Below are 21,541 nucleotides of genomic sequence, written 5' to 3' on the forward strand. Positions count from 1 at the left end.
TGCTGATTTTTACTTCTAGAACTGCTCAGGAAGAAGGGAGGGAGCAGAGGATCTGATAGTCATTGCTGTTGTTTATTGGCTGCTCATCCTGTGCTAGGCTAGGCCCTTTTGTGAGTAATTTTACAGTTTACTAATTCCATCCCTGAACAACCATAGTTGGTAGGAACTACCCGTATTCCTCTCTTATGGCTGAGGAACGTGAGGGCAAGAGAAATGAGTGTAATAGCCTTCTGTGCTCAAAGGCACCCAGCCGATAGATGGCCTGCCAGCTTCAGAACCTGCCCCTTACTTCGTCCCTGGATGTGCTGTTTCTTGCTGGTGTTCCACTGAGGACAGGTAAGTCTGTTTGCATGCCGGAACTAAGCCATGCTTAGTTCATGCTAGGCCACAGTCATTCCGTACCTACCTATAGGACTAGAGACCCTATAAAAGGAGAATATGAAAGGGGCCAGTGCGTCCTTACAGTATATTCTTAGGTGAATACTTACCCACCACCTCCCTGCTGGAGAATACGCCCGAGTTCTTGGCAGGTTGGTTAACTAGCCCAGATATGTCAGGGGTGGCCTGGTGCTCCTTGGGCTCTTGGCCCAGCTCTGAGCTGGCTGCAGAATCAGCTGCTGGATTCAGGTAAACAGTCTCTCCTTTGCTGACCTCAGAGCAATAGGAGTCGATGAACGTGGAATGAACACCTGGCCTCTTCTCATGCAGATCCATTACCAGGCCCACGGTGGCCTTTCTATAGAGGCCAGCCCAGGACAAGGCTGCTGCCCACTGATAAGAGTCAGCCTTGCCGGTGGCCACGAGTGATCGTGGGATGAGGTAGCACCAGTGGAGGAATGTCATGAGGGAGAACAAAGGGACCAGAAATGGACAGTGGGCCACAACACTTGGGAGAAAAAATGGCAGTGAGGGCAATGTAAAAGAATGCTGGCTGCCGGAGTCAAGGACCTGGTAGTGACTCCTGGCTCTGCCTTTTATTAGCTGTGTGATCTTAGGCAGATCTGAGTTTGTGCTCCGGAGCTAGAACCCTGGGTCTGAGTGCAAGTTCCTCCTTCTTAATTGTGACATGACCTTGGGTATTTCACTTAACCAATTCTGTGTCTCGATTTCCTAATCCTGGATTGTTGTTGAAGTGAAATGAAGTGAAGTTGCTCAGTCGTGTCCGAATCTTTGCAACCCCATGGACTATAGCCTACAAGGCTCATCTGTCCATGGAATTTTCCAGGCAAGACTACTGGAGTGGGTTGCCATTTCCTTCTCCAGGGGATCTTCCCAGCCCAGGGATCAAACCCAGGTCTCCCGCACTGCAGGCAGACGCTTTACTGTCTGAGCCACCAGGGAAGCCCCTGGGTTGTTGTTAGGTTTGAATAAATTAATACATCTGGAGCATTTAGATCAGTGCTTGACACAGGCAGCCCACTTCAATATTCTTGCCTGGAGAATCCCATGGACAGAGGAGCCTGGCGGGCTACAGTCCATGGGGTTGCAAAGGGTAGGACACGACTGAGTGACTAACCCTTTCAAGTTTCTTTTTTTTGACATAGAGTTAGACTTCAAGAAATGCTAGCTTTACTAAGTCATGTGACCTCTGGTCTCAGTTTCTCAACTGTCTACCAGGGCAAGCAATGCCACTTTCACAATGGAAATAAGCTGGTTTACTTAGAGCATCTGCTGCAGGTCTGGCATATGTGACATACCCAGTAGATGCTTCTCCTGAACTCAAGTGGCTCCCAGTCTTGGCACCTGTTGGGTGGAAATGTTTGACCTTGGGTGGATTGACAGCTGCTGCTCCCAGCCCTGGCTGGCTTTTCTGGGTTGGGAAAGTGTAGGTGGGTGCATAGCCTGTTCTGTCTTTCTCACTGGATTGAGTTACCCATGATGTTGGCCCTTTTCAGACGTTGCTAAGTCCTGGCTGGGAAGGAGCATCTTGCCATTGCTGTAGTTTTCCTACCGGGTCCTGCCAGTGCTTGCCGCTCTCACTGCCACCATAACAGATTGGCTCCGGGGGTACCAGGAATATACTCAGGGTCTGCCGGATACTCTCACCCCCTTTTTTTCCCTATTCATCCCTGAACACTTAACCTGGGTCAGGATGGTTGCTTGACCAGGTGAGTCAGACATATCTCTACTTTTGAAGAGGTCACTGGAGGTCAGAGAGACTTGAAAAAGAAATTAAAATTCATTGATAAAAGGAGCAGTGATGGGCATGGGCATTCCCTGCCTGCATCCTCTCTCTCCCTGACTACCTGCAGTGGTCTCTGGTGGTGGTTTAGTTGCTCAGTCGTGTCCGACTCTGAAACCCCATGGACTGTAGTCCACCAGACTCCTCTGTCCATGGGATTTCCCAGGCAAGAATACTAGAGTGGGTTGCCATTTCCTTCTCCAGGGACCTTCCCCACCCAGAGATTGAACTCAGGTCTCCTGCATTGCAGGCAGATTCTTTACCAAGTGATTAAAGTCATGGTCCCTGGACCTAGGCACCTGAGTTTGAATCCTGGATCCAGCTCTTAAAAGTTACAGCTGTAAAAAACAAAACAAAACAAAACAAAACAAAACAAAAAAAAAGTTACAGCTGTGAAATTGACAGGTTGGTTATGAGTTGTTGTGAATAAAGGACTCTGAGTGCTGGCTATTATCATTGTAATGTTTAAAAGCAAAAGTTCACTAAGCAACTGAAAAGAAAGAGAGAAAGTGATAAATGTGAACTTGTGTATCTATTTCTGGAGGCTAGATTGTGTATCTTAGCTCTACTTTCCCCCCCCACATATGGATTATAACTGGCCCTAGAGTTTTTAGCTTTGAATATATCTAGACTCAGCCCATCTCTGAAGGCTCTTCACACTATTCCTCATAAAGGAATATGAGATTCCTAACACCCTTTTTTGGAGTCTTGGAAGGGCCCATGGCCTTTGCTGTTCCAACTGAAGGAAAGAGAGTCAAGGCAGCTGGCTGGTCAAGCCCTCCCCCCATGAATAGAAATTCCTTGCTGATAACTGTGTACAATAAGATGTCAGCATCAGAGCCCAGGGATAAGAACTTATGAGATCCACTGAAGAAAGACCATTGATGGGGAGAAAACCAATGCTATAAGAAGCAACATGTATTGTAAATTGTCACATCAAATGTGTTCATTTTTGTATGTAAATTTTACTGTAAAAAGAACTTAATAATTATTTTTAACTATTGTTTATTGTTGATTTACAATGTTGCATTAATTACTGCTGTATAGCAAAGTGACTCAATTATACACATAGATGCATTCCTTAAATATTTTCTTTCATTGTGGTTTATCATAAGATGCTGAATATAGTTCCCTGTGTTATACAGTACCTTGTTGTTTATCCATTCTATGTGTAACAGTTTGCATCGACTAATCCTAAATTTCCTCTGCTATTTGCCTCCCCCTTGGCAACCACCAGTCAATTCTCTATGTCCCTGATTCTGTTCTATTTCATAGATAGGTTAATTTGTGTCATATTTTAGATTCTACATATAAATCATATCATAAGATATTTGTCTTTCTCTTTCTGACTTCATATAGTAGATACTCTGTATTTGCATCCATTTTACTGCAAATGGCATTATTTTGTTCCTTTTTATGGCTGAGTAATATTCCATTGTATATCTGTACCACATCTTCTTTATCCATTTGTCTATTGATGGACATTTAAATTGTTTCCATATCTTGGCTATTGTGAATAGTGCTGGTGTGAACATGAGAGTGCATGTATCTTTTTGAATTAGAAGTTTTGTCTGTAAAATATGAGGGGGATTGCTGAAATGATATGGTAATTCTACTTTTAATTTTCTGAGGAGCCTTCATACTGTTTTCCACAGTGGATGCACCAACTTATATTCCAACTTACAGGGTATGAGAGTGACCTTTTCTCCACACCCTCTCCAACGTTTATTTGCAGACTTTTTAAATTATGGCCGTTCTGACCTCTATGAGGTGGTACCTCATTGTAGTTTTGTTTTGCATTTCTCTGATAATTAATGTTGCTGAGGGACTTCCCTGCTGGCCCAGTGGTTAAGACTCTGAGCTCCCAATGCAGGGGGCCCAGGTTCGATCCCTGGTCAGGGAACTAGATCCCACATGCTGCAACCAAGACCTGGTGCAGCCAAATAAATGAATAAATATTAAAAAAAAAAATGATGCTGAGCATCTTCTCGGGTACCTATTGGACATCTGCATTTTTTCTTTGGAGAAATGTCTCTTTAGGTCTTCTGTCCATTTCTCAGTTGGGTTGTTCATCTTTATGTTGACTTATGCAAATTATTTGTGTAGTTTGGAACTTAGGCCTTTGTCAATTACAATGTTTGCAAATTTGTTGTTGTTGAGTCACTCAGTCATGTCTGACTCTTTGCGACCCCATGGATTATAGCACACCAGGTTTCCCTGTCCTTCACCATCTCCTGAAATTTGCTCAAACTCATGTCCATTGAGTCAGTAATGCCATCCAACCATCGTCCCCTTCTCTTTCTGCCTTCAATCTTTCCCCACATCAGGGTCTTTTCTAATGAGTTGGCTCATCACATCAGGTGGCCAAAGTATTGGAGCTTCAGCATCAGTCCTTCCAGTAAACATTCAGGGTTAATTTCCTTTAGAATTGACTGGTTCGATCTCCTTGCAATCAAATATTATTTGCAAATATTTTCTCCCATTCTGTAGGTTGTCTTTTTGTTTGGTTTATGGTTTCCTTTGTTGTATAAAAGCTTGTAAGTTTAATTAGGTCTCATTTGTTTATTTTCATTTTACTTCTATTGCCTTGGGAAACTGACCATGGGTATAATTTATGTTAGAGAATGTTTTGCCTATGTTCTCTTCTAGAGGTTTTATGGTGCCATGTCATATGTTTAAGTCTTTAAGACATTTGAAGTTTATTTTTGTTTATGGTGAGAGAGTGTGAAAAATCTGAATAATTATTGAGCTCTAGTTAATTAGATTTGCATCCTGAAGCATTTGGGAAGAAATGTACTGATTCAGCAATTTCACTGAAATGCACCAAAAATTAAGATCAACTGATGAAGAAGTAGAGAGGTGGAAGGATGATAAGACATATGATAAAGCAAGGAGCATAAAATCTAATCATAGAATCTAGGTGGTGGGTATTTGGGTGTTCACTAAAATTCTTTCAATTTTTAAAAATTTATTTTAAAAGTTTTATAATAAGATACTATAAAAAATATTGCAAAGCTACTAGACTGAAAATAAAACCAAACAAAAAAGTCCATAATGGAAAAATATTTAAGTGGATACTGGAAATATTTACAAACATTTAAAATAATGCTGGAAAACTGGATGTTAATATAAAGAAAAGTAAAAGTAGTCCTTTATATATTCTGCAATATATTTCCTTTTTTGAATTATAAAAGTTATATATATTTATATAATAAATGTGTATATATACATATATTTAGAAGGATGTTGCAGACAGTGGGTAAAGCAAGTGAAAAGACCCTGTGTGTGCTTAGGGAGACCATTGTGGTTGGAGTGCAGAGAGGGAGCGGGGGTGGGCAGGAGCTGAAGACAGAAGGGAAATTGAAGAGCAAGGTCACGTAGGATCTTGAGGCCGTAATACAGTCTGATTTTGAGTCTGTGAGCCATGAAAAGACATCAGAGGTTGTGAACTGGGTGTGACGTGACCTGACTTTAGAAGGACCACTGCAGCTGCTGTTGGGGGTATGGACCGTAAGGGGAAATGAGTGAAAGCAGGAGACCAGGTAGGAGTCCTGCTCTCAGGGCGGAGGAGGACAGCATCTTGCATCAGGGTGGCAGCATGGAGGAGGTGAAACTAATCTACTTTCTTTTCTGAAAGTAGAGTCAACAGGATTTATTGGCATGATTGGTTTGAGAGAAGAGAAAAGGAATCTAGGTTGAATCCAGATTTTTGGCTCAAGGAGCTGGAAAAGTGGGAAGTGGATAAATATGAACTGAGATGACCATGACTGGGAGAGGAGCAGGGGGTGGGGGTGGTGGGGGATGATGTGTGATCAAGAGTGTGATCGTAGGTCTGGTTTGACATCTGAGATGCTTATTAGAGCAGCTGAGAATGTCAGCAGGCAGTTGTTTATCTGGTCTAGGAGTTTAGGGGTTGGAGACAATTTTGAGCATCATCAGCATGAAGATGGTACTTAAAGCCATGGAAAGAGGCTGTAAAATAAAGAAGGGAAGAAGATGGAGTTTGAGCCCCAGGTGCTACCAGGTGTAGAGGTCAGGAAGACGAGGGGAGCTAGTAGAGATGCGTGGGCATCTGTGGCCAAGGTGGAGAGAGGAGATTCCAGAGAGTGAGTCTGTTTCAAATGCTGCAGTGCTGGTTCTCTGCCTCTGGTTTCTTTCTCTCCTTACTGTCTTTTTTATTGCTCTGGAACTGCTTGTCCTAAACCAGTACTTTCATTCTACTCCAAACCCGTAATAGCCCAGTAGGGATGGTGGGGGGAACCATTCAGATCCTTTGATCTGACATCCTGGACCTTCTACCATCTGGCTCCCTCTCTGTCCCTTGCCTGGTTTCCCGTCAGCCCTTTCTTGTCCCACACAACAGCAGACTCACTTGAACTCAGCCTGGCCCCCCCACCGCCCCATCCAAGTCACCTCCCTCTTTCTCAGCCTGACATTTCTTCTGTCTCTCTTGAGTCCTCAGCCTCAGTTCTCCACTCCTGGGCCATCTTCTGATAGGACTTTTTCATAACCAAATTTGTCCCTTCCACACACACCTCCAATAGTTGCAGGTGATCCCAAGCCATCTAGCATTTCTGGGCCCTGTTTCTCTTTCTCTCTGGTCCCCAATCAGACAGCCTCGTGAGGTTTGGGAACAGGCACCTTCTCTTGCTTCTTTTGCCACCCACAGAGGGGACTCAGTGGTCTTACATATGTTAGCTGAGAAGGGAACATGCTAATTCATAATAAGGCCCAAGGAAGCCTGGAAGAATTTTAATACATGATCATGATTTCAAGTACAACTCCTGGGATCCAAGGTTTGTTCTAACCCCAGTCCTGTGACCACAGTCAAGTTTACCTTCCCAAACCCCAGTTTTCTCATCTGCCAAATGCCCAGTTCAGGGTTATTGTAGGAAAGAAATGAGGTGCCTATCTTACAAGCTGCTTAGTGCAATAGAAGCTGACAGTAAGTGGGAGCTCTGATTTTTATTATTGCTCTTATGAAAACTTTCTTTACTGTTATTCTTCCCATTATGGGATGGGCAGACACCTGCAAAGGTGGGACAGAGTTGGCACTGTTGATGATGTACTTTGGCATCTGAAATGAAAGGAGTCGTGGGCTTACTTACTGCTGATCTCTAGGGGAGGTTTGGCAGCATGCATGCCCAGACTTCAGGGAACTCATGCCTTAAATGAAGGAGATGAGGGAGGTATGAACAGCACCCAGAGGCAGGAAGCACAGCCTTGGTGATTGCACTTCTGACTCTCAAGTCCAGGATCCAACGTGAGTGTACTTACACGGCCCAGGGGTAAGATGTTTGCAAATGAAACTGTCCCCCGGAACCCAGACCCCACTCTCAGCAGTTACAATTGCTCAAATGGGTCAGAGCACCGGCTCAGGCTGAAAGGGAGGGACAGAGGAATGGAATGTTTCTCAGAGGAATTTGTGTTATTTTTTTGAGAGCAGACAGGGAGAACAGGATATCTTTCTTCATTTCCTCTCTGTGAATTTCTGAGGTTAGTAAGTGGGTAATTGTTACTCAGGAATAGCTGGGTGTGACCCAGATACAGGAGAGTCAGATCAGGGCAGGGCCCTGTCAAGTCAGATGAGGGTTTGCTCCTCACTGGAGTGGCCTTTGAAGTTGCCGTGGAGAGCTCCGTCTGGCCATCCCCACCCTCGCCACACAGAGCTTTCTCCATCCAAGGCTAGAATTGTAGGTGGCTGCATTTCTTGTGAGCTCCCCTTTCCTATGGGGCTGTGAGTGCAGGCCCCTTAGGCCAGCAAATGGGTGGGAGGCACGTTGGGTTTGATAACTCTCTGCCCTGTGATTCTGAACGAGCTGTTTGCACTCATGGTAACCCAGTAACAGTCAGGGCCTTCCTGTCTGGGTTTAGATAAGCGGCCCGTCTTAAGAGCCAGTGAGGCTAGGAAGCCACACCAGGAAACACAAGGGCACGTTCCCTGGACCCAGAGCACTGCCCGGGGAGCTGGCCTGCGGGCCAGCGTGCGGGAGGGCTGCCGCTACCAGGGAGACGGCACCACGCGTGATATCGCGTCTCTCAGCTCGCTGCCAGGTCTCCAGAGGCACCAGAGAGGCTGCCAGTGTGCATGCCTGACCCCCCACTGCCCACACCTGCCTGAGTGGCTTCCCGAGAGCTGCAGGGGCTTTAGCACCATCCGGCCTGTAAATTTCCACCCCAGGGATGGACATGAAGTTCAGCCAAAAGGCGGACTCAGGGCTTCGGGGCAGAGGCCCCGTGCACTCAGCCTGAACCTGGCTCCTTTTGGAGAGCCAAGGTGTGCCCTGTATAGGGAAGGAGCCCAAGCTGGCCTCACTTACTCCTGAACACATCCCCTGTGGCCTGGCCTCATGGTCAGGCAAGCAGCTCGGAGCTCAGCCTTTGGAGCCACGTGGCCTGGGTTCATGTCCAAACTTGACCACTTCCTTGTTAGGGGACCCACCTTGGGGCAATTTCTGACCTTCCTTTGCCTCCACTTCTTACCTCAAATATGGGGACAATAATAGTACCCAGAGCAAGTTAACTTTTCAATGCCTCAATTTCCTCATTTACAAAGTGGAGTTGGTGATGACAGTTACCTCATAGGGCAGTTGGGAAGATGAAATAGATGGAATGATTAGGACAGTGCCTCGCAAGTAGAACATACTGGGCGTGATATAGTTTAGATCCTATAGTCTTCCTTTTCAAGGAGCTGCAGAGCCTGGGTGAGTGAGTTTGTAAATGGCAGACCTTGGTCTGCCTGCTCCCTCCAAGTGCTGGCTTTCTGCGCCCCACCTCCCTGGACTGTCTGCATGCAAAGCTCCCAAACAAACTGGAGGCAGAATTCAAAAGCGGAAATCAAGCCTCCAGACTGCTAACCCCTAGCTTAGCCCCTGGTCCTCTCGGCGGCTCCCTCTGGGGACTGATCCCTTTAGCATTCTTGGCGCAGTCCCAGCACTTTCCACTTCACACCACATCCCCCCACCCCCACCCCGCCCCACTCTACCACCACTTGTGGGATGGATGATGCACCATGTTACCAAGAAGTCAGTAGTGATTTAGGGGTTCCCCTGGGAGGGCACAGGGCTCCTGTCCAGGCAGTGCCTTGACAGTGGGCGAGGCCTCACATCCCCTCTTCCCATCCTTTGATAAATAAAGAGCTGATTTTTCCATGTGGCATTTGTCTCTCTCCACAAATGTGGAGGTCTAAGCACGGCCAAGCTTATCTATACAATGGACTTCCTGCTGGTGTTGGATCTACCCTGCTCCCCACTGTGTAATAAATTTATGTCGCCTGAGCACACAGATCTGCTGACGTCCGTGATCCTGGTGGCCTTGGCAGACCCCGACTCCCCCAGCCTGGGTGGGAAATGCAGACATAAACCCTGACTGATGTGAATCGAACATCCCGGTTACAGTCAGACAGCCAGAGATGGGTGGGCCTTGAGGGTGTGGGAAGTTCCTTCATCCATCAAATGTTTATTGAGGCCTCCTGTGTGCCAGGCCCCATACTGGACATGGAGATAGCTTTTGAGGAGCTTTTACGCTGGCCTGGGAATCAGATGCACATAATTATAACACATGGAGCTCGGTTCTGGGGTGGCACTGAGGACAGAGCCTGTGGGAGGAATGTACAATCTAATTTGGGGCTCAGCCTCAGGGCTGACTTTTAATGAAAAATTTTCATTCCTTGGCACGGAATCCTCAGCAGTGAAGCCCAAATGCGTCTGGGAAAGGTGGAGAGTTCCTTTGGGTTGAGCTATCATAATGCTTTGCACACATGGCCTGTTTGCACTAGGCCCACCATCCAGGGCATCAGCTGTGGGCAGGCCAGGAGAACCCTCTTCTTCACCTGCTCCTCTGCCCAGGCGTGGAGCAGCCGTGGTTTTCAGCTTCTTGTCAGAACTCTGAGTTCCCATGTTAATTATAATAAGTGTGTTCCTGGGGAACTGTCCTGGCTCCGGCCAGCAAGCCTTCTCTCCTGTCTTGATAACATCTGTACCAAATTTTCTCCGTTTATATAATTAGGCCTGTTGGTATTTGCTTTGGGTATGACTGGTGTCTCTGAAATTTCAGGCCCCAAAGTATGAGCTGGGACCCAGGGTGGTGGGAAAACCGAGCTATCATTGGTGGGATTTCAGGTTTAGTTGAGAGGGCCGGAGATGGCACCTCAGCTACTGTCTGCATGAGAAATGCACAGCAGGCCCCCAGCTGGTGGGAGTAGGAACCCCTGCCTTGCCCTGGGAGCAGTGCTGGGTCAGGCCTGGGAGATGGAAGAATGCACGGGGCTCCTTTCCTCCCCTCCCTGCCTTTCTTCACCCCACATCCTCCCGCCCCACTCCCTCCGTCTGTGGCCCTGGAGTGACAGAACTCAGCAAACAGGAAAAGATGTGCTAACTGCAAAGAAATGCAGTGAATCCAGACTTAACCCCAAAGCCAACCTCAAAGCATCGGAGTTTGGAGTCTTGCTTTGAGATGCCCGTCATGGTCTGGCTATGTCCAAGCTGGAGGAGCTGTTTGGGGTGTGAGATAAAGAGGAGAGCTGGGCTTGGGGAGTTGGTTCTCTGTAGCCAGCTCCAACCAGAAAGGAAGCATTAGGTTTTGCCTACCCACTGCTTGTCTCTGGAGTGAATTGTATCTCAGTGGTGACTTCATTTCCTCTAACAGAGTTTCCACAAACTCTCTGGACAGTCCCAGCAAGTAAGCCACACTGATTGTGGTGTGGGAGCTTCTGATATGCTTATTTGCAGTTTCCCTTTGGGAGTCTGGAGGCCCCAGATGAGTGATAACTGGATGATGGAACATTTGCTAGGGGAAGGGGAATGCTTTTTTTTTTTTTTTTAAGATAAGGTTTGATCCCAAGCAGAAGGGATGTTTCCAGATGCCTGTGTGGTGTCAAGCAGTGATGTGTGGGTGCAGATCCCCTTCTCTGTGACTCTGGGGGGTATCCCCAGTTAGTTAAACCCCCATCCCAAGTTGAACTCTTGCCTCTTAAAGGTGCTTCGGGACCTGTCTAGGGGACAGGATGGGCTGCTGGGAGAGGGGTCTGTCAGCCAGAATACCGACCGCCACTTTCCTGTTTTTTTTGGAGCAGTGATGCTCGTAAGATTTTATTTGAATAGAAGGGCTTTTCCCCAGTATAAGTAGTTGGTTAGGTCGTTATGTGTCTTCTCTTCTTTCCTAAATGGCTGTAGCTTTCTTGGGGAAGGACCCTTGTCTTGTTCAGTGTTGCAGGATCCATTGAGACCTAGTTCAGGATTGGAACAGAATCCCATTCCTGTCACTCTGCCCACACAGTCCCAATGCCTTCAGGACCATGACCATACCTCTTCGCTTGACTTTGCAGACTCTCAGCATCTAGTTCCAGACGAATCCTTGTCTCCTCTCTCTCCTTTCCCCTTAAGTATCCTCCTCTCCTTCCACCTAAACTAACAGGTTAAATGCCAGAGCTGAGATTTAAGCCCTGTTCAGTTTAACTCTGAACCTCACCTGTATCTTACTGTACCTTCCATGAGTCCTTCATGGACTCTGCATTCTTCACGGGATTTGGCACAGTGATTGGTGTGGGGTAAACCCACAGGTAATGTACATGGGATGTATGAATGGCAGGTCCTAATAAGTGTTCAATTTGCATTCACTGGTTAATATGGGTGCATGTGGGTTTGCTCCCCAGTTACATTGCTGACTAGGGAGGAAGTTCTGTCCACAAGGCTAGAGGCCACTGAGTGTCTCTCTCCTCTCTCCCCTCTTCAGTGTCTCATCATTGGGGGAGGACCATGTGGTCTGCGCACTGCCATTGAACTTGCTTACCTGGGGGCCAAAGTGGTCGTGGTGGAGAAGAGGGACACCTTCTCCCGGAACAACGTGCTGCACCTCTGGCCTTTCACCATCCATGACCTGCGAGGCCTGGGAGCCAAGAAGTTCTATGGGAAGTTTTGTGCCGGCTCCATCGACCATATCAGTGAGTGGAGCCAAGGGTGGCACCCCATGTGGGGAAGGGGCTGACCTGGGGTGGGGTATTTCTCCACATTGTGGAATCCCCAGGATATTCCATCTTGCAAGTCTCCGGGGGCCCCTCACATCCAGCCAACAGACATTTAGTGCCAGACCCTGTGCTGTGCCCACTAGGCTGGAAGCACCATGAGGCCAGGGACCATGGTATGTCTCACAGCATCTTTGGGGCACAAAATGGTGCCTGACACATAGATGCTCAGTGCACTTCTGTTGAATGAATGAGTGAATGAAATACGGTTAACAGAGGCAGAGGTAAGTCATATCGTTTACACTCTTAGGGAAATCACTGAGATTTTGTCAACAATAAATTGTGTTGTAATAGAATAATCAGACTTGCCAGAGGCACTTAGAAGAGGGAATCGCATAAAACCTCCCAGTGGGCCAGATTGTCAGGGGGTCTCTTGGTTAATGGAAGTTGGGACATGGAGTTGCCAGTCTGGGGGACCGGGGAAGGATTTAGAGCAGAGGGATGACACAGTTGACAGATCCTGTACGAGGTTTCCTTGAGCTTTACAAAGGGAGAGGCCACCCTGAAGGGGGTCCATCCAGAAAAGGAGGGGGATTGGGAAGATGGATTTTGGGTCCCGGGCCATCTCTGAATGCTTAGTAGGGTTAAGTGAGCACTGAGGCACCTCCTGCGCTGGTGTTACTTAGACCTGGGTCTCTCGAGGCGAGATCCGTGCAGGCAGGCTTTGGGAGAGAAGCCCCTCCCTCCTCCTCATGCTTTATAGGAAAGAGGTCTTTTTTTTTTTTTTTTTTTTTAATTCATTTGGCTGCACCAGTTACTTACATCACTCAGGATCTTTAACTGTGGCATGTGGAATCTAGTTCCCTGACCAGAGATCAAACCCGGGCCCACAACATTGGGAACCTGGAGTCTTAGCCACTGGACCACCAGGGAAGGAGCCTTTAGTCATTTTATATACAGCAATCATAACTCGTAAAAGTCAGGGGAGTTACTATTGTGGGGAGAGTTCAAGGGTTTGAATAGATTTGGGCCCATGTTCTGTGTGACTTGGGTCACCTTCCTCCAGCCCCACTTTTGTTTCCCCTAAATATGATCAATGCCTGCTTACCAACAGAGCTGAGAGGATTAAATGAGGTCATGTTTGAAATGTGCTCATCACTGTGCCTGGCTGGTCTAGGTGTTCAGGAAGCGCTTTGCATCCAGTGGGGTACAGTGAGCAAGAGGCAGCCGGGATCCCCAAATTCAAATAAATCCAGGGCTGCAATCTCCAACCAGTGAGTGGAAGGGGAACCCTGAGACCCATATCTTACGAGGACAGGCTCTGATGGGAAAGGGGTGTGGGGCTGGGGCGAGAACAACTGGAGAGAATTATCAGCCAGACAGGGTGTAATTTAGTCAGATACAGGAGACCTTACCAGCAGTGGCCCAGGGTTTATTCCTGCCCTGGGATGAGAAAATTCCAAGAGTCCATCGGAAAGAAATTTGGATTTGCCCAGAAGGCTGCAGTGTCAGCTTTCCGGATATTCCTTACCACCCACGGAAGAATGTATGTTGGTACCAATTTAGAATGACAACATTAAGCACCACTTTCCCACCGAGCCTTCCTGAGAGGCAGAGCTGGTCACCAGGAGGCCTCAAGAGGTCTCAGGACTGCCAGGCTGCCTTTCTAGCCAGGGGGCCCCTCACTGCTCCATTGATGGGGCCCCCACTTAACCCCTGGTTCTTGTGTGTGGAAACACGGGCAGGACTCTGAAACTGAGATTCTAAGTTCAGAGTGATCGTTGTCAAGGGCAACTCTAATACCTGTGAGAAGGGAGGCAGGGAGAATTTATTGAGGACCTACTGGGTGCCAAAACCAGATAGACTAGGAACCTTGAAACCATGAGGAGAAGAAGCCTCCCGCCCCATGGCCTGTTTCCTGGCATGGATTCTTTAAGCACCAGCTGATTGGCTTCCTTTCAAACTGGTCATGGTCTCCAGCCCCAGCTGTGACCTGGTCTTCAGCTTTGCTCAGCAGTTTTCCGCTGGTCCTGTGTCAGCATCCTCCTCCAGTTCCCACCGTGGCCGTCCCAAGCCTCCACCACAGCCTCCTCATTCTGAGCAGATGGCCTCCCTCCATCCGCTTCCCTCCGATGCTCTGCAGAAGAGAAGCCACTACCAGGAACACCCCCCGCCGGTCCCTCTCCTTCCTCCTCCTGCACTCTCCTCTCCCCAAGTGCCCATTCCTTCCTCTCACCCCGAAGTCAGAGGCAGAACTGGTCACTTCCTCTCCAAGCCTAGATGCTCGCAGTTTGCTTCTCTCCTTTTCCCCTGCCTTTGCCTCACTCAGCCCCTCCAGACCTCTGATAGAGCCCATTACTTTTCTTCACCTCAAAGTACTCATTCTAGAAAGGGGGGACATAGACTTTGCCTCCACCTTCCACTCATGCCGGCTTCCACTGTGGTCTGATTTCTCCCCAGTACTGTGCTAAAGGGATTCTCTCCAGAAGCTTCCCTGACTCCCGTGCCCCGGCCTCCTGCAGTCTTCCTATTCTTAATTTCTCCATAGGACCCAGTATTCTTGGTCCCTTCCCCCTTGGCTTTCAGACCTGCCGCTCAGACCCCGTTCTGCCACCCCGCTGCCCCCGACCCCCAGGCCCTTCCCCGTTCCGTTTCCCCATGTTTCCTCCACCCGATGGGGTCCCACATCTCCTGGGCCTGGCATGGCACTGCGTGGTGGTAGATGTCCAATACATGTTCAGTGAGTGACGCCCACAGAATGCAGAGGGACCCACAGGTAATCTGAGACTGTGTGGTCTCAGAAATGCATTTGGAGGCATGCCCATTTGTGCTCAGTGGCAGCGACAGAATGGAAAAGCAAGGAGCCACTCATTGGGAGAGTTTGGGAGAGTGGGTAGGAGGGGGAAACCATGAGTCTAGCTTTGTGGGGAGGATTCCCCACTCCACCCATCACCAGGGATGGCTGAGAGCTTAGGCGGAGTAGGCTGTTTACTCTCTGACTACGTATTCACTCTTGACTCGCTCTCTGCTTACTTCTCTTTCCATCTTCGTCTTGTCAAACCCACAGCCCAGCTCAGGAAGGAGCAGAAAAGAGGGTCACTCTCATGATAGTGAGTGCCGCCCACCTGAGAGCTAGAACACAGTCTTGGAATCACACGGATCTGGATCCACAGTCCAGTTTTGCTCCTGTGTGAGCCTGAGCAAGTCACTCAGTCCTATTGAGCCTCGATTTCTCACCTCTGAAACGAGAGGAATTATCCCAAGGGGCCACTGAAAGGGTTAAATGAGAAAGCACTGGAAGGGTTAAATGAGAGAACACAGGGTGCTTGGCACATAATCAGTGCTCAGTAATGATCATTGTTGGTACAGGCATACCCTGGAGAAATTGCAGGTTTGATTCTAGACCATCACAACAAAGCAAATATTGAATAAAGCAAGTTACATGAATCACAGTGCATGTAAACGTGATGTTCACACTATACTGTCGTCTATCTAGTGTATATGCATATGGAATTAGGTATAAAAAAGCAATGTAAATACCTTAATTTAAAAATACTTTATTGCTAAAAACATGCTAACCATGATCTGAGCCTTCAGTGAGTTGTAAGCTTTTTGTAATAGTAAACATCAAAGGTCACTGATCACAGATCACCATAACAAATATAATAATAATGAAAAAGTTTGAAGTATTTCTAGAATTGCCAAAATGTGACACAGAGACACAAAAGGAGCAGATGCTGTTGGAAAAATGACACAAGTCGACTTGCTTAATGCAGGGTTGCCACAGACCTCCAGTTTGTAAAAAACATAATATCTAGAAAGTGCAGTAAAGCAAAATGCAATAAAATGAGGTATGCCTCTATATCGTTATGCTCAGAAATCACATGGTAATTAGATAGTGTTCTGCATACAAGAGGCGCTCAGACATTGTTAATGACGGTTCATCTCTTTCAACTTCCTTTCTAACAGGTATTCGTCAGCTGCAGCTCATCCTATTCAAGGTGGCCTTGATATTGGGGGTTGAAATCCATGTGAATGTGGAGTTTGTGAAGGTTCTAGAGCCTCCTGAAGATCAAGAAAATCAAAGTACAGTATAATTTTCCTTTTGGTCTAGAAATCAAATATTGTGAAATGGAAACAACATTTGCAACTCTCAGAGGATGATTCTGTAAGAATTATTCTGGGGCTGTTTGACATAATTCCATCAAAGGATATTTTACTGTTTTGGACAATTGCTGTCACTTTAGGTTTGTTCTCCAGCTCCCAGCAGGTATATTAGAGACATGAGTTTGCTATCTGGGTAGGGGAAGTCCCCTGGAGTAGGAAATGGCAACCTGCTCCAGTATTCTTGCCTGAAATATTCCATGGGCAGAGGAGTTTGGTGGCCTACAGTCCATGGGGTTGCAGAGTCAGACACAGCTAAACGCACGTGCGCATGTGCGTGCACACACACACACACACAGCTAAACGCACGCACGCGTGCGCGCGCACACATACACACATACACACACACACACACACACGCACGCATGCACATTAAATCTGTAATTTGGTTACCCTGTCACTAGGAGGCAGTACTTTGACAGATGAAGTCTAAGTAGTACATAGGAAAGAAAACAGATTTGGTTATCTGATAAAATTCATCCACATACTCTTCAAGCTGTGTGTACACACACAGATATGTGGATATACTTACTCTACCTGTATGATATTTTAAAAATCTAGTAAAGAAAAATAAAGTTTTGAGAGCACATGTGAAATGTTTGAAATATTGTTTGGCCTATAATATTTTTAAGCTTTATTGAAAAATAATTTATAAATCATAAAATTCATCCATTTTAGGTATGTCATATTGAGTAATTTTTCTCTTGTTCCTTTTAGTATTTTATAAAAATTCTGATCTTTTATATTCACCATGGCCAGAGTTTGTTCACGATGCCTCTAATATGTTAACATCAAACTCTTCTGCTGCTGGACAGGGCTTTCAATTTTGGGTCGAGTTTTGTGTCAGAGACCTTGTAGTTTCATACACAGGTTACAATCCTGAATTCTCCTGTCCTTTGCCCAGAATATTGACATTTTAGGGGAGACACTAGTTGGCTCTTGTGGCAGGACAACATGGTAATTTGACTTTGAGACCTGTGTGCTCTTAACCTTTCCCAGATCCCTGTGTGCCGTGCTGTGCTTACTTGCTCAGTTGTTTCTGACTTTTTGCAACATCATGGACTGGAGCCCGCCAGGCTCCTCTGTCCATGGGGATTCTCCAGGCAAGAATACTGGAGTGGGTTGCCATACCCTTTCCAGGGTATCAAACCGACCCAGGTATCTTCCAGGGTATCTTCCCGACCCAGAGATCAAACCCAGGTCTCCCACACTGTAGACAGATGTTTTACCTTCTGAGACTCCAGGGAAGCCCAAGATTACTGGAGTGGGTAACCTGTCCCTTCTCCAGGGGATCTTCCCAATCTAGGAGTCAGTTTGGGGTATCCTGAATGAACTGCAGGCAGATTCTTTACCAGCGAAGCTACCAGAGAAACCCTCCCAGATCCCTAGTGTGTGTTAAATCCTAATTATGGGTAACCAGCAAGGTTTCACCTGAAAATTGTTTCATAGACTCCCAGCCTTTATAGAGACCAGTAAAACCAGGCATGGAATTGGCACTGCTGGACTGAAGTGAAGCTAAGCCAGAAGGACTCCAAGTTCAAGTGTGAATCTGAACAGCCTGGGTGTTTCCTTTGGAGCCTCTGCCTGGGGTGCCTGTACCTGGTGCCATTGTCCATTTCTCACGGCCAACGCAGGGGGGCATGTAATCACTCTGTCCTCCCATCGCTCACCACCAGCTCATCTCATTTTTCTGTCCTGGCAGAAATTGGCTGGCGGGCAGAATTTCTCCCTGCAGATCACTCTCTGTCGGAATTTGAGTTTGATGTCATCATTGGCGCGGATGGCCGCAGGAACACGCTGGAAGGTGATGACTCTTCTTGGGGCTGAGAATGGAGGGATGGGGGTGGGAAAGGGTGTATCAGGAAAGTCATGGAGAATGGGTGTAAGATGGTAGGCGCCAAAGCTGGATTGGGGGTCTTGATAGAAGGGCAAACTGCCCTGCTCTGCTTGGGGCTAAGCATTTAGAGAAAACCATTTAATTCTCTCTGAAGCTCTGTACTTTGTGAATAGTAGGACCTTTCAGAACATTGCTATCAGGACTGGTCTAAGACTCATATGTAACAATGCTTTTTAAAGGTTAAGCACCATGGAAATTAAAAGAAAAAATCAATATACATTTATTGAACACCTGCTAGTGTGCAAGCCGAGGTGCTAAGTACTTTCATACTTCCAACTAAGAGAATCATTTTATACTGTTGATGGTATTGGTTTACTGTGAAGTATAATACCCTAGAAGGAGAACCTCATCTCTTCTCATGACTTTACAACATGCTTACTGCTGGGTAGTAAGATAAGTTTAGCCCAAACTGCCAAGGAACAAAGCCACACCTCTCTGCTTCTAAGTTTGGAAGCATAACACATTTTTTAGGGGAGAATCTAGAGTCTATTAGGACCCTGGTTTGAAGACCAACTGGTCCCACATGGCATCTCTTGGGCTGAGGACAGGTCTGTTTTTCAAGCTTACCTTGTTCAAAGGCTACAGCCTGCAGATGACTGCCGGGGAGGGCACCTTCACTGAGGACAGAACACCCTCCCCGAGCTAGGGTTGATCTGCCAGACCTCAGAAGTGCGGTCCTGCTAGCCAAGGCCCTTCCCACCTACTGCACAGTGCTGCTCCTTTCCTCTCTCTTAATTTCCACACCCACTCCCCCACCCCAAGCAATCAATATTGGATATCGATTAAAAAATGCTTAAGCTGCCAACCTGAATATTGTACTGTTAGTTTATGAAGAACCAAAATGAAGGAGTGTTGAACAGAAACTCAAGATTTTTAATCAAAGAGATTTTTGGCAAAGAAGTTGGGAATCACTGTGCTAGTGGTAGAGAACCTGCCTGCCAATGCAGGAGATACAGGTTTGATCCCTGGCTTGGGAAGATCCCCTGTAGGAGGGCATGGCAACTCCACTCCTGTATTCTGGCTTGGAGAATCTGCTGCATAAAGGAGCCTGGAGGGCTACAATCCATAGGTTCACAAAGAGTTGAATAGTACCGGAGCGATTTAGTATTAGCAAGAGGCTTAGCATATGCAAAGAGGAGGGGAATCCCCACTGGTGCTGAAAACAGTGGTTTTGTCTGCTAGCAAGACAAATGCCTGGAGTTAAGCTAAGTAAACAGCAGTCAGTACGTGGGACTGGGGTGGAAAGGAAATTCAGGACTGCAGGAAAAGATAGATGCTAAAAAGAAAGGGGATTAGAAGGTCTATTGAAATGGGACCACCTGTTGGTGATCCTGTGTGTAATCGCCTGTGATATTGTGATTTATAATAAGGCAAATATATCTGGGTCTTTGTCCCCTTTCTGGCACAGCGCCCCAAACCCTTGGAATTTCCTGAGTGATAAGAGCAAGAGGAGCATCTTTTGTTATGATATTTGTCTGTGGTTCCTGAAAACATTTCAGAGCCACAAATGTGAAATGGCTGTGTTGTTATTCATAACAAGCTCCTTTCCACCACATCTGAGTATATGTTAATGAAGTGAGTTTTGGAAAGCACCTAAGAAAGGGAGGGGACTGGTTGCCCAGGGAGCCAAAAAATGATTAGAGGGTTGGAAATTTTAATCCTATCCCCTGACCTCATGGGAGGGGAGAGGGACTAGAGATGGAGCTCAGTGACCAGTGATTTAATCACTCAGGTGTCTGGAATAAAACCTCCCAAAAATAAAAAAAAAATAAAAAAAACCCAAAGGAAAGTGCGTCAAGAGCTTCCGGGTTGGTGAACAGGTGAAGGTTTGCAGGGAGTAGTAGCATGCTTGGAGAGGGTGTGAAAGCTCTAGCTTTCCCTCCACCTTGCCCTAAGCATCTCTTCCTCCTGGCTGATCCTGAGTTGTTTAGTAAGATATTCTCTGAGTTCTGAGAGCTACTCTAGAAAATTAATCAAACCCAGGAGGGAGTTCTTGAACCTACAGTCTAGAGCTGGTTAGTCAGAAGCATTGGTGACGACAAGGGCTTATAACTGGCATCTGAGATGGAGGACTGTCAGTGGGACTGAGCTCTTAGTCTGTGGGATCTGATGTTATCTCCATGTAGTAGTGTCAGAATTGAGTGGTGTAGGACACACCACTGCTATCCTGAAATTGCTGGTTGGCATGTGAGGGAAAAGGAACAACAACAACAAAAAAAAACACATTGTAATTGGGTGCAGAATTCTTACAGCCATTAAAAAAGTGATTTCAATGTACACCATTGAAAACTATAAGAACATCAATTAGTCACTGAACTAAAACAATTGCAAGTTGGAATTCCATCTACCCATTATACATAATATTGAGTGAGTACTAAATGCCAGTCGCTGGACTGGAGACTGAAAGAGAATCTGTTAAAAATCTCTGTTCCACAGGAATTCAATCTCATAATTCTACTTAGCAAATGGGGAAAAACATGAAAAGTGCTAACACAGTAGTTTCAATTGTGTAAGTTTAAATTGCATGTGGGTCTTTCATGAGATTACCTTGTAGCAATGTCTGTATCTGCTTCTTCTAAAGATAATCTTTCCATGGGTGGTGGCGGGGGTGGTTTCAGGATGGTTCTAGGGCACTACATTTATTGTGCACTTTATTTCTTTTATTATATCAACTCTACCTCAGATCACCAGGCATTAGATCCCAGAGGTCGGGGACCCCTGTTCTAAAGGATGAGCCCTGTGATTGTCCACTGGAGAAGCACACTGTTGTTTTGGAAGCCTAACCAGGATAATTGGTCCTAGAGATTTGGGGGAAGGAAAAATTCCCCCTGAGAAAGGCCTCCAATGGGCTTCTTTCTCAGGGACAAACCTTAGCATTTCTGTCTGCCTCTACACTCTAGATCCAAAATTCTGGTTTCACTGTCCCATGGGCCATCTGAGAGTAGCTTTCTCAGTAATCTTTCCCAGTTTTCACATCAAATCCAGAAGAAAGACTCACTTTTCCCCTTTTCCTCACACAGGGTTCAGAAGAAAAGAATTCCGTGGGAAGCTGGCTATTGCAATCACCGCCAACTTCATCAACAGAAACAGCACGGCTGAGGCCAAGGTGGAAGAGATTAGCGGCGTGGCTTTCATCTTCAATCAGAAATTTTTTCAGGATCTTAAAGAAGAAACAGGTGGGACCTTCACCTTTCTCCAAACCAAGCTATTGTTCATGCTTCTCTGTTCTGTACAGGGGTTGGAGTTGGGTGGAATGGGGAGGGGTGCAGGCACTTGGCTTTCCTAGCTCTTGGGACTGACAGACTCACTCTGGTAAAGTGGAAGGAGGGGTTGCTCT

At 46.6% G+C, this 21,541-nt stretch overlaps 1 protein-coding gene across 6 annotated transcripts in view; it reads left to right on the forward strand.

Moving 5' to 3' along the window:
• MICAL2 (microtubule associated monooxygenase, calponin and LIM domain containing 2) overlaps positions 1-21,541 on the forward strand; it is a 234,378-nt gene that overhangs the window by 81,012 nt on the left and 131,825 nt on the right. For all 6 annotated transcript variants that reach the window (XM_065943806.1, XM_065943807.1, XM_065943808.1 and 3 more), the window contains exons 4-7: positions 11,915-12,122; positions 16,113-16,229; positions 18,010-18,111; positions 21,225-21,380. In XM_065943806.1, the coding sequence (XP_065799878.1) occupies positions 11,915-12,122; positions 16,113-16,229; positions 18,010-18,111; positions 21,225-21,380 (583 nt within the window). The remainder of the gene's footprint in view (positions 1-11,914; positions 12,123-16,112; positions 16,230-18,009; positions 18,112-21,224; positions 21,381-21,541) is intronic.

This window comes from Muntiacus reevesi, chromosome 9 (genome assembly GCF_963930625.1).
Source record: "Muntiacus reevesi chromosome 9, mMunRee1.1, whole genome shotgun sequence".
In the NCBI taxonomy this organism is placed as follows: Eukaryota; Metazoa; Chordata; class Mammalia; order Artiodactyla; family Cervidae; genus Muntiacus; species Muntiacus reevesi.